Here is a 17,406-nt window from a genome sequence, read left to right on the forward strand (position 1 = left end):
AATACCATGATTAGATTCATTTTAGGATGAAGTCTTTCATATCTTATGGTGAATATGAGTAGAGTAGACAACATAAATCCATGATATTTAAAATGTAAATCTACATATATAAATAAATCTGAGTTAGAAAGAAACAAATTTTTGAAGAATGAAATAAATCCTCTAAATGTACATATAAACTCTGCAGAGGCAACAGTGTTGCTTTACACACAGATTTTTTTCTAAAAAGTTATAAAAAACAAAGAACATACTTGGGTTCTAAGACTAGAGTGATTTAAAAATAACTTAAAAGAAATTAATATGGAAAAAAAAAATCAAGAGAAAATCCATAGACTTTTATTAGAAGAACATCTCTTTATGACAGATTCTGACAACCAGAGGAAAACAATGCCCGCCTCTGCATTATACTAACTGCATGCAGTGATAGATTAGAAACCTAGATCACTGACTGGCCTCATCACTCAACAACGGTATTTTAAAAAAAGAATCCAAAGTACTGTAATATAGTCAACCATGCATACAGAACTATACAGTCACTATCTGCGAAGTATAGACATGATTTAAGGTGGTCTAGAAGCAGAAAAATAAAAATCAAAGACTCCAAACCAAGCCTAATAGAATACCCCAAACCATCATCATGTCCTGCGTTTCACATTCCAATGGTTATAAATCTTTTAAAAGTTTTGCACCATTTCCCTCCAATAATGAGTCCGCACCCAAACAAATCTTAATCAGGAAGCATCCTGAGAGAAGAATACTTACAAAGTTTTTGAGATGCAAGTTGTATTGACTGACCCCATAGCTTTCTATCTTGATTTTTAAGACTGTCATTGATGAAATGAACTGCAGGTATAGCTTTGTGCTGGGCATGTTTTAGCAGTTTTCCTGCCTTCATACGATCTAGCTCTTGCACAACCACCCAGGGAATTATTAACACAAGTGTGTCAAAACCTAAAAAATAAAAATATTTCTTAAAGTCAACAAATATGTATTGAGCTACTCAATTGAACTGCTGTAGGAGAACTGAAAGTTTTAAAATAAGGAATTCATAATCTAAATGAAGAGATAATACATAAAAAATGAAAAATAAAACAGATGTAAGTGTCAAAAGAATGTTACAAAAATAAATACCATTAGAGATCAAAGAAGAGTAAGTTTAGATTACTAGGTTAACCTGTGAAGGCTCTTCTTTTTTACTTAAGCTGCTTATGCTTAATATATATGTGCTTAATAGCATACCCAAGGGAAATGCATTTGTGGGGGGAAAAAACCCACATCACTGTTAATAATAAATATCAACTCAAATAAGAAATCAGAAACAGTAAATATTTTATAAATACCTGAGATTTCTGTTGTCTTCAAAATTTTAACAAATTTGAGATGATTCATCAGAATATTTGTGTCAATAACAATTAGAAGCTTTTTGTCTGAAGCAGTATTTGCTAGAGAAAAAGAGCAAAGTTAAGATTTGATGACACTTGATAACGGAGTTGTATAATAACTAAAATTCTGACACCATAGAACTTTGGTGGCATTCTTAAGAGAAGGTGGAACTTTAGACAACAAAAACAAAAATGAATTTACTCCAATTCTTATTTAAGAACAATCAGTGTTTAATTATCCACCAGTAGAATATTATGAATTGCTTATGAATTTTAAATCATAAACTGACTTGCCCCAGTACTAACTATGTTGCCAAACCCTGTCTTGTATCACTAGTAGTTGAGCACTTAGGAATTATCAGCTAATTTTAATATATTCTGAGTAAAATATAATTGAAAAGATAAATATGTATAAAGGAAAGAAAACAGATAATAATACTAGCACTGTTATTTCATAGGGCCATTGTGAGGATCAGATAAGTTAATGCACAGGAAAAGAGTAAACTGAAAAATGCAATGTGAATGTAACGTAGCATTACTATTTTTTTTTTTATGAGGAAGATCAGCCCTGTGCTAACATCCATCCTTCTCTTTTTTGCTGAGGAAGATTGGCCCTGGGCTAACATCCATGCCCATCTTCCTCTATTTTACATGGGACGCTGCCACAGCATGGCTTGACAAGTGGTGACGTCGGTGTGCGCCCGGGATCCAAACCTGCGAACCCTGGGCCACCGAAGAGAAGCGTGCGCAGTTAACCGCTGCACCACCAGGCTGGCCCCTCGTAGCATTACTATTTTTATAAACACAATTCAAGACAGTGTACTAATAGATTTTGGATAATATCTATCATTATCTTCTCCCAGTAGTAAGAACGATCAAAATTTTATATATAAATAAGAAATACATGAATATAATATCTTTGAGCAATTTGCAATATTTCTGATCAGTGCTTTATGTAGCTGAAATTTCTAAAAGGTATGATTAAGAGCAAGAATAAAAGAGAGCTCATAACTCTTATTATTGCCCCTTGGCAGAAAGAGAAAATATGTCTAATTGCCTAATAATGTGATATATATAAATAAGTGATAAGATAAATATTAGACCTGATTCCTATAGCCAAAAGAAATATACTTTCTTAATTCTTAAGAAAGCACAGGAGATCATAAACATTATCATATACATACAAGGTATACCAGCAGAGGAGTGTACATCATCTTCCACCACGTCAATTTCCATACTCGTTAACTCTCCAGAAGGTGGAACCACAGGTAAATCCATACTTTGTCCCACACGTGCAGCATGAAGCTCTTCTACTATCTGCATCTAAATTGTAAAAGACCCGCAGTAAAATATTTTCAATTATTTACTCTGCAGATTAATAAGAGAAGAAAGCAATTAATTCTTAATTCACTTAAGATGAGATGGTTTGTGGAAAGAAAAAATTTACAAAAATATGGAGGCAGCATGGTAAATGAATAGAGATTTATAAACATACACAGGGTTTTTAAAATAGCTCTTCTCTTATTACTTCTGTAACCTTAGGCAAGCAAATTATTTAACTATCTTGGGTCTCAGTTTGTTCATCTACAAAATAGGAATGTAAATATCTATCTCCTTTTAGTACTTTTGTGAGGATTAAGTGAAATAACGTGAAGCTCCTCATACAGAGCCTAGTACTCAGTAGACCTTCAAAATAAGCTAACTGTCATTCCCATTATCACTTCAAAGTACTTCAGGAGCCAAAAACGTTTTTATCTGGATGATGAGTGCTCTTCTTGAGATTTCTAAGACTGTTTATGAACCATCAAAAACTTAAGTCTAGCTATTAAGACCCTTCTCACTTCAGGGGAGTAGTTCCCTGATGTACTTTGATGCAAAGAACTGAAAATATAATTCAGCTTTAGAGTAGAGGCGAGAAATCTTTCTCCTACCAAGGGGCACTGACCCACAAGACAGAAGAATACAACTGACTTTCACAAATAAAAAGCATTCAACATGGTTTTAAAGTCTTCTTTAAATAGAAAAACACAACGTATTCTACGAATCTAATTTTAATTTAGGACCAGAGAATAGAAAATCCTATGCAACAATTCTGAGGGTCAATCAGGAGATTCTAGCAGGGAAATGAAGCAACAGGTAAAAAAATAAATATGTATGCACTCTCATTTTCACTGAATAACATTCTCATCTTATTGCCAATTAGAAAAATGATGCAAAAACATGTTAATATCATACTGCATTATGGCAAGCCCAGGCATGAGCATGCAAAAGTGTGATAACATTAAATCAAAATTCATATAACTCCAGGCCATAGGCTGCATGCTCTCCATTCAAAACAGATTAGAGCTTATTAGAAACAAAGGCAAAAAGGTGATCAAATAAATGTAAATACTTTTCCAAATAGTCTTTCATGACTTCATAAAAACTTACATATTGATTTAAGTAGAGACATCACTGTTATTTTCATATTACCAAGGTTTTTACGGTCATTATTTTTTACTAAAATAGGAACTCTTTGGCTTAATTTCATTAAAAATATTCAAAGTAAATAAGTATATCAATAACCTCTTGATCTGTATCTTGAATACTTTCAAGTGACACTGAAGAACATGGTGCTTCAAAACTCTGAAACGAAAAGTAATTTTATTAGTTAAGAATGAAGCATATATCTAGAGCAGGGTTTTTCAACCTTGGCACTATTGATTTTTGGGGTCAGATAATTTGTTTGGGGGGCTGTTCTGTGCATTGTAAGATGTTTAGCAGTATCTCTGGCCTCTACCCACTAGATACCAGTAGCACTACCCTCTCCAAATCTTGACAATCAAAAATGTCTCAAGTCAATTGCCAAATGCCCCCTAAAGGACAAAACTGCCCCCAGATGACAAAGGGCCCCTAGAATAGAAAAGCCTTATCCTGTTAAGTCATGAAACATGGTAGAAATTCTTTAGGGTTTTCTCATTCATGCATACATTCCTAAAAATACTCCTATTCTAAGAAAAAAACTACATGCCACTCTAAGAAAAAGAAAGAACTATGGCAAAGGTAAACAAGCTGGCCTTTGGAAGTGGGAAATTTTCATCCATAAGTAACTGAGCCATTTCTAAAAGGGACACGACAAAACAACAAAGGGAACTTGAAGATTATAATAGGGTGGAGGGGGAAAAGCTGAAAATGCACAGCTGTATTATACATGGGTAGAGCACCAGAGGTTTGTGTTTTATTTTTTGTCTTCTAGCAGAGATTGAAAATCTCTCTACTAATTCTAGTTTTTCACTGGCAGTTTCGCTGAGTAGATGAGATCTATGTGACCCTACATACAGGTAATAGGGAACTCGGCGAAAGCCACTACTAAACCAAATCACCTTCTAAGAATTCTCCAAGATAACACCAAACTCACATGTATTTTACAGCGGCTATATATGGTATAAATTACAGACTCTCTTTAAACAAGTGTATCATACTTTGCTTTATTGGGAATTCAGCTTCCACCCTAACTTCCCAACATCAATCTTCACACAATATAACACCAGATATATCACACACACACACACAGGCCCATGATAGCTTTCCTATTCCATGACCCTGGATTTTATAATTCCTTTTCCATCTGCCTTTCAATCGCACTAGATCTTTAAGGTTCTCTTCAGCTAAGAAGTGCCAAGCAAGCTACAGATAATTATCAGAACTTCCTGCTACTCCTGACATTTGAAGTCTTTTCAATCTTTTACTTAGGTCAGTACTACCCTTCACTCTCTTTGACCACAGGCCACTTTCAGTGACTTCAGTAAATTTTTTATCACCCCAAGATCCAGAAAAGTTCATGTCAATTGTTCCTGAAAACTTCCTCCCTATTAAAAAAGAAAGTCTTAGCGGGCATTTAACTATTTGCCCTCCCCTATCACGCTTTATTAAATACATGCACTGGGATAAAGCCTTCCCTGGGGATGACAAAAGGGAATATCAATAATGAGGGTAATAATGGTTTTATCTACTAGAGTGATTCTAAACTGAAAATCTGATTATACTGCTTCCCTAATTACATTTCAGGGGCTCTGTACCATCTACAGAATACAAGATAAAAAACCAATCTTTCCCATGGGATACAAAGTAATCCACTGGCTTCCTCTCCCACTTCTTCTCCTACAGATTCTCTACACATCTCAATTCTAGTCATACTGACCAACTTAGTGCCCACATACACTCTCGCCATGCAATTTCACAACTCTGTGCCATTACACACACTGGCCCCCTACCGTGGTGGGACAACACTTCTATTTGTTGCTCTACACATCCTTCAACACCAACAATGTTGATGGTTAAGAATCTCCACATTAGTGAGCCCTTCCTTAACTCACCCCAAAATTTATACTACACCAATCCAATTCTTAGGGCTCTAACATTTACTTCACTGTATTACAATTGTATTTGTTTACTAATCTGCCTTCCCTGGGAACTTCTTGAGAGTAAAGATCATCTTATGCATCTTTAAATCCCTAGAACCTAGAAACGTACCTGATATACAATAGCTACCTTTAATGTTTGATAAACTGATAAATTTCTACCTCACAGACTTGTAAGGACTAAGTGAGATACTGTTTATAAAAGTCGCCTATAAATCATAAATCTCCAGAACATTAATTTGCAATGGTGAGGGGAGGGCACAAACTGAGAGCAGTCTATATCAAAGGACTATAAAACCTCAGAAACAAAACAAGTTATTTTCTCTTAGGAAAGTATTATAAGATTACTAAATAACAAGATTACTAAATCCAGAAAATACAATTATTTCCTTGTAAAGTACACTCATTATTTTAAGAAGATAATTATCTACTGAGGAATCTGTGAGGAAAACAAGACAACAAACATAATATTAAGATGATTAGCTACTGTCAATAATATGCTAAAGATAATATATTCAAGATAAGAACAATACTTACTGCTCCTGTGTCTCAATGATTTTAAGTCAGATGAGACTGCTATTAAAGGAACAGCTTATAAAGAGTATTAATTCCAGTAAGTGGAAAGTAATCATGCAAAAATTGCTTCCCCTACAACTTAATATTCATGCTATGTACCTCCTTTGGTTTGTGCAGTAATTCAATATAGATACCAAAGAAAACTATAAGATGCAGGGATTTCTCATACTGTTCCTGGGATGTACAGCACAATGGGAATACCAAGCAATGATACAACAATATCCTCTGAACATACTAGCAACGTCAAGTTCCTTGCTTGCATTCTACTCTAGAGAACTGAATATAACACAAGGAGAAAACTGGAGCTTTCCTTTAAGAAGGCAATGAAAAGAACAAACTCAATTCTCTCCCTCCTTGGATGCCTTCAAGTTCACTGAACAAAAAGTACTCTCTCTTCAAGCTCTTCTGGCCTCCCTAGGTACAATCCCTCCATTTTTCATAGGAAGTATCTTATATGGCAATCTACAGTCTTGATTCCTAAAAGCAGGTAGGCTCAACCACCCCTGTTTATAAGCAGTCTCTAAATTTCAGAATTTCGGAAGTTCTTAAGTTACAAAGTTCAAGTACTGTTGGGGAAGAAAAAATTTTCCTCAACCCTTCTAGGTTCTTCTGGCTGATAAGAGTTAAATTGACATGAAACAGATTAACATGAGAAAAACAAACAAAAGTTTAATAACATGTATACATGGGAGAAATGCAGGAAAACTGAGTAACTTGCCAAAATGGCTAAAGTCCTCACCTTAAATACTATCTTCAGCTAAAGACAAAAGACATTGTGGTGGGGAGAGTCAGGGACTTCAAAGGAAGGAAAGCAATTTACAAATAGGTGAAAAGGTGCAAACCTTTGGAAAACAAGTGTTTGTTTTGGCCACGCAGAAACAGACAAACACCAAGGGGAGCCCAACACACAGGCTTTTCTAGGTTCCTCCCTCTCTATTACCTAGTTCATGTTGTGCTAAAGTGACAGCTCACTTCCTGAGACAGGTTTTTTTATCTTAATTCTTGTAGGCAGTTAAGGGGGAGGTAACATGAAAAACTTTCTGAATCTTTTGTTTCTTAAAAATAATCAGCCTAAAATAATCCTCATGTTAAAGACACACATTTTGGGATGGCAAATTTTGTTTCCCTTCAGTACACTCTGCGATGTTCGCACAAGGACAAAATCACCCAACCACACATTTCTCAGAACACATCCCTTCCTTAAGCTGTAGTTCCCTTTGCCTGGAACGTCCCTCCTTTTCCCATCCCATCCACCTGAATAACTCCTATGCATTCTTTAGTTCTTAGTTTAAATGTTACCCCCTCCAGTAAACCTTTCTTAACTAATCTCTCCACAGTGTACCAAGGCCATGTTACTCCCCTGCTGTAATCCCATATTACTTGATAAGTACTTATCAGACTTAAGGTGACAGCTTGTGTGTCTCCTCACATGAACAAATCTCTGAAAACAGCTTTTATTATTTTTTTTTGCGAGGAAGATCAGCCCTGAGCTAACATCCATGCCAATCCTCCTCTTCTTCCTGAGGAGGACTGGCCTCGAGCTAACATCCGTGCCCAAGCTCTTCTACTTTATATGGGATGCAGCCACAGCATGGCCTGCCAAGCGGTGCGTCAGTGTGCACCCGGGATCCAAACCCGGGTCACCAGCAGCGGAGCACGTGCACTTAATTGCTATGCCATGGGGCCGGCCCCAATCTCTGAAAACAGAGACTGGGATTGCAGGGCCTGGCACACAGGGGCACTCAAAAAATAACTTATTAAAGCTACTCAGCATATTAACCCCCGTGCGTTCTATAGTACCTGAGATTAGGAATTGCTGAAGAGACTGTAGCAGTGCTTTTCTGAAAGGACTGTCTGCAACTGCTTCTTTCTACATTTTTACACATTCTCTTCTATTTCTGATCCTTGATGCTTACCAGGATATCTTTCTAAGGAAGTTGGAATTAAAGGGGTAAAATCAAGGAACGAATACTTATCTTCCTGACTAAATTTGAATCAGCCCTCTATGATCACAATTAATAACAAAAACAACTCAAATCTGTCCATATTAAAACTCTTTGCTAAAACCTATATTCTTCATTTTGTACCACCTTACCTGAGCTACGTTTTCACTAGAACTTGAATCACTACTTTCTTGATGCTCATGATGATATTTTCCGCTTGACGCATGAACAGTCTGCTTACACGTGGAATCTGAAAATAAACGTTCTCTTTTGTGCCTAGTCAAATTTAATGAAACCTGGGAGCCTTCCAGGCATTCATTTTTCTCCTGCTTAGTCTTTGACTTGTTACAGTCTAAACTGAAGACATTTTCTTCTACAAGCTTCTGGAGAGTATCATGAGATTTTACTGGGATTTTGAAACTGATCTTCCTTCTTCTAGATTCAAGGGGTTCCTTAATTGTCTTGTTGGAATTATAATCCTGAGAAAACTGGATTCTCTTGCATTTCTCCAAAACACATTTTTCAGAACTGTCTCTAAATTTAGTGTACCTTTCTTTCCTGCATTCTTTCATCTTCTCTTTCTGAGCAAGTAAATGAGCCCATTTTTTTTCATTTGTCTGGCCTTCAGCTTTAGGTTTCATATCTTTGGCAATCTTCGAACTGCTAAAGTTTTTATTTCCATGGTCAAGCTTACTCCTAACATTTGTCAATTTAACATCTTTAACTTTAAAATCTACACATTTACATATATCTTTTTTAGTTCCATTTGAAGAAGGACTCTGTGAAATAATTTGATCGTTATTTGAAGATGATGCTTCTTGGAGTTTAACAGGTCCTTGGGATGAAGAACTGATTTTTGGTCTCTTTCTTGGAGTGTCAGTTTCTACATCCAGTCTGTAAAGCAGCACAGAAACCTATGTTACATTACAATTACACACAATTACACATAATGTTGCACTGTATCATTTTAGCTAGGAAATGACATAACTGGCCTGACAAACTTCATAAAAAGTAAAAAACCGCTACATTAAGAATGAAGTGAGGGGCCAGCCTGGTGGCGTAGTGGTTAAGTTTGTGTGCTCCCCTTCTTCGGCAGCCTGGGGTTCGCGGGTTCGGATCATGGGCGTGGACTCATGCATCGCTTATCAAGCCATGCTGAGGCAGCATCCCATATAAAGTGGAGGAAGATGGGCACAGATGTTAGCCCAGGGCCAATCTTCCTCAGCAACAAAGAGGAAATTGGCAACAGATGTAGCTCAGGGTTAATCTTCTTCACCACACACACACAAAAAAAGAATGAAGTGAAAAGGGTTACTCAACAAATGGTGTTGGAATAATTGGTTTGCTATTTGTAAAAAAAACAAATTTACAGCTTTCTATAATACCAGACAACATAAATTGCAAACAGATTAAATACTCAAGTGCACAATTATTATTATTATCATAATTGTTATACTTCATATTAAATCCTTAAAAACCAGAGGAAAAAAAGGATTATCTATCTCATTTCTTAATAGAGAACTTCCTGAACTTAATAGCAGTGGGAAAATCACAAAGAAAAATAGTAAATGTAAATGACTATTTACTTTAAAACTTTAGCATATTAAAAAATAAAATTAAAAGAACTGGGAAATGGTATTTGTTATATATGTGACAGTTTATTAGCCTTAGTAAATAAAAAGCTCATCAAAAAACACTAAGACTCTTGGGGCTGGCCCAGTGGCATAGCGGTTAAGTTTGCACACTCTGCTTCAGCGGCCTGGGGTTCACAGGTTCGGATCCTGGGCATGGACCCATGCGCCACTTGTCAAGCCATGCTGTGGTGGCGTCCCATATAAAAGCAGAGGAAGATGGGCATGGATGTTAACCCACGGCCAGTCTTGCTCAGCAAAAAGAGGAGAATTGGCAACGAATGTTAGCTCAGGGCTAATCTTCCTCACAAAAGAAAAAAAAAGGGATTAAGACTCTTGGGGGCCAGCCCTGCGGCGTAGTGGTTAAGTTTGCACACTCTGCTTTGGTGGCCCCAGATTTGCAGGTTCAGATCCTGGGCGCAGACCTACGCACCACTCATCAAGCCATGCTGTGGTGGCATCCCATATACAAAATAGAGGAAGTTGGGCTCATATGTTAGCTCAGGGCTAATCTTCCTCAGCAAAAAAAAGAAGAAAATTGGCAACAGATGTTAGCTCAGAGCCAATCTTCCTCACGCCCCCCAAAAAAAAGTACTAAGACTCTAATAGGACATAAACAGAAAATTAATGAAAAGGAAAAAGAGAATAGCTAATAAACATTTGGGGAAAAACGTCTGACTTCTCTAGTAATCACAGACATGCTAATTACAACAAGATACCATTTTCTTCTATCAAATTAGCAAAGATGTTAACATAACATTTAATACTGGCAAGAAGTTGTAAAATGGACTCTCTCATATGTTCCTGGTGGATATGCAAAACCATATAGCAGTTCCAACAAAGGAATTTGATGATATAATTAAGAATTCTAAAAATATTCATATTCTTTGACTTCTCGGTAATTACCATTTTAGAAATCTAAACCAAGGTGGGAAAAAATCAGAAATAGACTAAGAAAATAAATAAAAAGATATTCAATTCAGGATTATTTATAATAGCAAAAAATCAGGCACAAGGTAAATGCTAAAATTTTGGAAATGACTAAGAAACATGTCATTCTATCAAATATGATAGAATATCATAGTCATTTCAAATGATGTTTATAAAAAGTTCTCAATGACATAACAGAACATATTGATATAATATTAAGCAAAAAACAAGCAGGGCACAAATCTGTGTATATAACATGATCTCAACAATTTAAATAAGCATAGTAAAAAGGCCAGAAATAAATGCACTAAAATGTTAGAAGCAGCAATAGCTAGAGGTAATAATAATATGTTCCTGCTTAATTAAAGTAGATACTACTTTGTCATCAAAAGGAAAGGGGAAAAAATTTCAATGAAACACAGTCTATTAATTTATATTAATAAATCCTTGAGTGTTCTAAGTGCCTGTCACTCTGTTAGGCACTGGAGAGGCAGCAGAGGACACATCACACAGAGTCCTTACCCCCAATTAGCTTACAGCCCAGCAAGGGAGAAACTGACTTCCCAAATAATTAATTATGCAAGAGCAAACTATAAACATCTCAGAGTTTTTATAGGAGTTGCCCCTAAGTCTTTTTTTTTTGTTTTTTGTGAGGAAGATCAACCCTGAGCTAACATCCATGCTAATCCTCCTCTTTTTGCTGAGGAAGACTGGCCCCTGAGCTAACACCTGGCTGATCTTCCTCCACTTTTATGTAGGATACCACCACAGCATGGCCTGACACGTGGTGAGAAGGTGCACGCCTGGGATCCGAACCCGGGCCGCCAGCAGCGGAGCACGTGCACTTAACTGCTATGCCACGGGGCCGGCCCCAAAACTTTAAATTTTAATGGGATGTTGCCTGGCACCTAATAGTACATCATGTAAGATGTTGAATGTATTAAAGAAAAATCAGGAAACAACAAAGAAAACAAAAACTTTAATAGGACCTTGTAGTTCTCTGAGCATTTTCATATTCCTATTTTATTTGTCCTTCACAATAGCCCTGTGCTGCGTATTTCATAGCAATCTACACACCATGTTCTACGTGGTCATAATTAATGAAAACTCAATATTATAATACCTTTTAAAAGACCAATAAAATTAAATCTTAAAATTACCTCTTATCAACTAGTTTTGTGAAATGCTATACTGAGATAATGAAGTTTTATATTTGCAACCCAAAATACTAAAGTTCTGAGATCTTTTTAGATATGTTAGACATGCAGCAAATACTTATTTCTTACCAATGACTTAGTGTAAAATCAATATTCAGCTGAAGCTGAATATCATCCTCTTAGATTGAACTCTTGTGATAAAAGAATGTGAAATTTTGTCAAAATGTAACTATTATAATCAGATTATTTTTAAAATTTAGTAAACATTTTAAAATATAACATGCCACAGGATCAATAATTTCTCAACATTATCAGCTCCTAGATTGCTCCATTGGTCATCATAATGCACATTTAGGATACTAAATTATATGCTTAATTTCAACTTCGGTCAATTGAAGAATAAAGTACTTTTTGGCTAATTTTGCCAATAACGGGTATTGCTGATGGCAACAGTGCCATCTCTCTAATAGTAACTGAGGTAAAACTTATCTCCTTTTCAACTCCTGGACTTAAAGATTAGGTCGATGATGATGATGCAATTTTACTGACAAAATCCCACAAACTGAAAGTGTGCTGCTCATAGAAATGCTTTCTGAGCCTTTTCAAAAGCAGACTTAAGGTTACTGCCCTTCCTATATTTTTATTGCTAATATATCTTTATGTACTTAAACCATGGATCTGGAATTGTGGTAATGGTACAATGCAACTAGTTTTCAGGATGACAAAATTCTGATTTTGCATCTGCATCTCAGCTTTCGCTGTTTGCACACCAATTTCGGGGCCTCCTCTGATTTGAAGATGGAGATTTTTATAGAAGATGCCATATACCATAAAGAAATACTTATAACCTTAAGGCAAATAAGTTTGCTTACTTCTACAACAAGTAAACAACAGCAAGTGAACCACTTTCTCTGCAGGCAAACAATGACTGTTAGAAATCCTGCACTATTGATATTAATGTCTGCAAAGCACAGTATTACAGCTTTCTTTTGTCCAAGCAACCTTTTAAATATGTAATAGCTCCTATACCATATTGTTAAAGTACATGACAAGGCAGTTCTAAAACATCTTAAATGTCATACAGTTTGTCTTTGACAGAAGAAAATTTCACTACAGGTTACATCTAGAGTGCTTGCCAATATTTGGAAGTGAATATTCAGATAATAACAATTAATCTAAATGCCATGCCTTGTTGATATTATTGATATTGTTACCCTGATTAGATATGATGATAACCTGCACAACGGCATGGTCATTGATCACACGTGGGTTAAGGGATGCAGAAATGTGGTTGAAGTAAGTAGGCATTCAACTACTCAGCGTTGCAAGGGCTGAAGCCAAATAGCGGATTTTGAGTAAATACTGAAGCCAAGTCGAACCCCATGATTCCTTAGAATAATTTAGATCCTATTCTCAAAATAATTCAACAATATTATTTCTTCCTCCTCCCAAAGACTACATGAACAAGTCTAAGGGGGTAGTATATAGATCAGAAGTCTATTTACGCTCTTATACATGGATATAAAATCAAGGGCTGGAAAATGTGCCCTTAAGCAAATCAAACAGTGTTTTAGAGCTTAAAATTTTTTATAAAAAGGATACTATGGGGCCGGCCCGGTTGCGCAAGTAGGTTAGCTGCATGCGCTCCGCTGCAGCGGCCCGGGGTTCACCAGTTGGGATCCTGGGCGCACCGATGCACTGCTTGGCAGGCCATGCTGTTGCGGCATCCCATATAAAGTGAAGGAAGATGGGCACGGATGTTAGCCCAGGGCTGATCTCCTCACACACACGCAAAAAAGGATACTACTACAAAAGGCATTAAAAATCCAGTTCAAAAAACTTAGAAAGTATTAGTCAATATATCATGAAATCTGTGACAGAATATACTTCCACAGATAATAATACAGAAGCAAAGTATCACAAACAATAGAAGGAGACGATTCAAAAGAAAAGCTGAAGAAGAGTCAGAGGCAAGTTGGATTTTTTGTTTTTAGCAAACGTTAACTGACCTTGTCTGGGAAGCAGAACTTTTATTTCCATACTTAATGCCATTTTAATTGTTTTCCCATAACTCCCTATTTTTGGAGAAACCTTGATATTACCAACTTTTATCATGCATTATATTCTTTATACTTATTTATCCCCATTAGTGGCAAGAAATTCCTTTACCACAAAATCCTCTGAAATTTTTATCCAAAGAATACAGTAATTAAAGAAAAATAATCTCCATTATTCTCCTATCCCCCAAGTTCTTTAGTTGTAGACACATTCAGTTTAACTAACACGGTTTTAAAGCCATATCAATCAATTCAATAAGCTACATATTCTCTTCACGGGTAATATGTAAAAATAATTTATCCAACATTTCTAAATCAGCCTCATGACTTCTTCCATTACTATATGTAATGAAGTTATGTGTCTTATAAAAGTGTGTCAAGATCAAATCACTTGAGATAAAAATGTACATTTTATTTGAAAGTGTCATTTACACAGTATAGAATTCTGATAGACTTTGTATTTTACTCAACTTTTTCTTGAATTTATACTAATATTAAGAAAATTCACACGAGATCAGGCACATTCAGGGTGGTATGGCCATAGACAAGAAAATTCAATACTCATAATCTTTGATACAGCTAGAAATATTTGCATGAAAAACATTACTAATCAAAGTAAATAGGATTTTGCAAATCTAAATATTTAGTCTCACAATTCTAATGCAAAAAAGTAAACAGATATCAAGAAAAAGGGGAAATTTACCTTTTCAGTTCTTGTCTTCTTTTTACATTACAATACAGAATGTCTATATGATCTGATTTCTGAAAGAAAAAGAATGTATCATTTAGAAAATATAAATTATACACTGGTATTGTAGTTACAGGGGAAGGAGATAGGGAGACAACACTTTTTTCCATACCTATGTGTCAGTGAATAGGTTGACACAATAATTTATTTAGTCCTTCCAATAACCTTGTGAGACAGATATTATCATCATCCCCATTTTACAGATAAAGTACCCAAGGCTCAAACAGAGCAAAATATCTTCTTCAATGTCACAGAGCAAGTCAATAGCAGAGCCATGATTTGAAACCAGATCTGTCTACTCTCTCTACTCTACCACCCTCTCTCTCTATGTACTCTTGGAATATAGGGCTAGGCATAAGAAAAATAAGAGAGAAACAGAATATAGTCCCTGTCATAAAGAGCTCAGAGTAAGGTAAAAGAATAAAGTATAAAGTAGAAGAATATGTCCAAATAATGTAAGGACATAACCAAATGTCAAAGCAGAAGAATAGATAATAAGCTGTAGAGTTCAAAACATCAATCATCAAAAGTTGGACTGCACCTAGGAAAAAAGGTGGACAAAATATACACTAAAGATTGTATAGAGGGCCAGCCCCGTGGCTTAGCGGTTAAGCGCATGCGCTCCGCTGCTGGCGGCCCGGGTTTGGATCCCAGGTGCGCACCAACGCACCGCTTCTCCCGCCATGCTGAGGCCGCGTCCCACATACAGCAACTGGAAGGATGTGCAGCTATGACATACAACTGTCTACTGGGGCTTTGGGGGAATAAATAAATAAATAAAATTAAAAAAAAAAAACGATTGTATAGAAATGGAATAAAGATTAATGGATAAAAGAAAAAAGCATTCTCAGCTAAGAATGCTTAGGCATTCTAAAAAGCTGGAGACGACTGGGGTAAATTCAGCAGAAAGAAAATAAACCAGCCTAGCTAGAAGAAGGACTTTTGAGGAAGAAGAAAAAAGAAAACTGGATAAAGTGTGACTGAATTAAGAGGGCACTGAATGACAAACTAAAAAGTGAGTGAAGATTTTTCAACAGAGGAGAAATAGGACGAAATTAGTGTTTTAAGAAGGTTAATATACCATCAATAAATTCAAACAGCAGTTTGATTATTTGAAAACAAACAAATTCTTAAAAACACAATTCTGTATTCATGGAACTTTCACAACTACTTTCTTTTATTACCCACAACGACTAGAGGTAGGTATCCCAATATACACCTAACGTCAACTTGAACGTGCTAAGTACTTCACCAACCACCCATGCACTAGCTTAACGTGTTTAGTCTGCTGTCACTGTTTCTAATTATTTGTGGAGTGGAAAGAACTCTGGACTTGGCTCTGTTGCTGTATACAATTTTGTGTCCTTGGACAAGTCATTTAACTTTCTTGATCTCAATTTCTGAATCTGAAAATGCAAACACTATATCTGGCTTGGCTACCTCAAACAGAAATTGTAAAGACAAATATAACCATATATAAGAAAAGATTTAAAAACTGTCTAAATTTATATCCATGTTGTCTAATCCCATATGATAGGGTCTATCAGCAAAAGAAATAAAGAACTTGATAAATGCTTTTTGATGAGTAGAAGGAAGAGAATAAAAAACACTGGTTTTCTTTCTATTGGCTATCTTAAAGTATAATACAAAGAAAAATTAATAGAAAAGTAGTGGGGCAATTTATAGTATCATAAACCTTCTAATTGTGTATTAAACTTTAATATAAATAATTTTTAGTTACAGTATTTAAACACTCACCAGTTTTCTCTTCTCTGATGAAACAGATCTTACAGAGCAAGGTGAACTAGTAGAACTTGCTGGGGTTTTTCTCTCTTTCTTACCCTAAGAACGCCATTTGGAAAAAAAGAAAGAAAAGCACAAAATAAAGCACAGCATAAGACAGCATTATTTCATCACTGTTATTATAAATCAACATTCCTTCTACTTAATAATAAACTTCAGAGGGGAACAATGTTTAAAGGCACACAAACTTTGGTAAGAGGAAGGGAATCTCAACTAGAAATCAGAAGACACAGGTACTCTTGAACTGGAGATGAGATGGGATACAGATGTTACAGCAAAGGCCAGCAGACATCTCAGATATGGGCATTTGTTGCCTGTGGCAATGCCATGATGGGACTCAGTCTTCTACAAAGCAAAATCATATATCCAGCTATTTTTCTTTTTTTTTTTTAAACAGTTTTATTTATTTATTTATTTATTTTTTGTGAGGAAGATCAGCCCTGAGCTAACATCCATGCTAATCCTCCTCTTTTTGCTGAGGAAGACCGGCTCTGAGCTAACATCTATTGCCAATCCTCCTCCTTTTTTTTTCCCCCAAAGCCCCAGCAGATAGTTGTATGTCATAGCTGCACATTCTTCTAGTTGCTGCATGTGGGACGCGGTCTCAGCACGGCCGGAGAAGTGGTGCATCGGTGCGCGCCCGGGATCTGAACCTGGGCTGCCAGCAGCGGAGCACGTGCACTTAACCGCTAAGCCACGGGACCGGCCCAATCCAGCTATTTTTCGGTAGATCCTGAATTCAACAGACTCAGGACAAACATAGTCTGGTACCAACCGCG

General features: G+C 36.2%; 1 protein-coding gene across 3 annotated transcripts in view; it reads right to left on the reverse strand.

Annotated features, from left to right (window-relative positions):
* Positions 1-17,406, reverse strand: part of SWT1 (SWT1 RNA endoribonuclease homolog) — a 93,226-nt gene that overhangs the window by 68,649 nt on the left and 7,171 nt on the right. For 2 of the 3 annotated variants that reach the window (XM_058539872.1, XM_058539871.1), the window contains exons 3-9: positions 16,583-16,666; positions 14,780-14,838; positions 8,454-9,195; positions 3,948-4,007; positions 2,567-2,705; positions 1,341-1,442; positions 763-951 (exon numbers count right to left, since the gene is read on the reverse strand). In XM_058539872.1, coding sequence (XP_058395855.1) covers positions 763-951; positions 1,341-1,442; positions 2,567-2,705; positions 3,948-4,007; positions 8,454-9,195; positions 14,780-14,838; positions 16,583-16,666 — 1,375 coding nt within the window. Of the gene's footprint in view, positions 1-762; positions 952-1,340; positions 1,443-2,566; positions 2,706-3,947; positions 4,008-8,453; positions 9,196-9,327; positions 9,725-14,779; positions 14,839-16,582; positions 16,667-17,406 lie in introns of those variants that run through there. The other variant, XM_058539873.1, reaches the window with a different exon arrangement.

The sequence above is a fragment of the Diceros bicornis genome, chromosome 4, assembly GCF_020826845.1.
Source record: "Diceros bicornis minor isolate mBicDic1 chromosome 4, mDicBic1.mat.cur, whole genome shotgun sequence".
Lineage (NCBI taxonomy): Eukaryota > Metazoa > Chordata > Mammalia > Perissodactyla > Rhinocerotidae > Diceros > Diceros bicornis.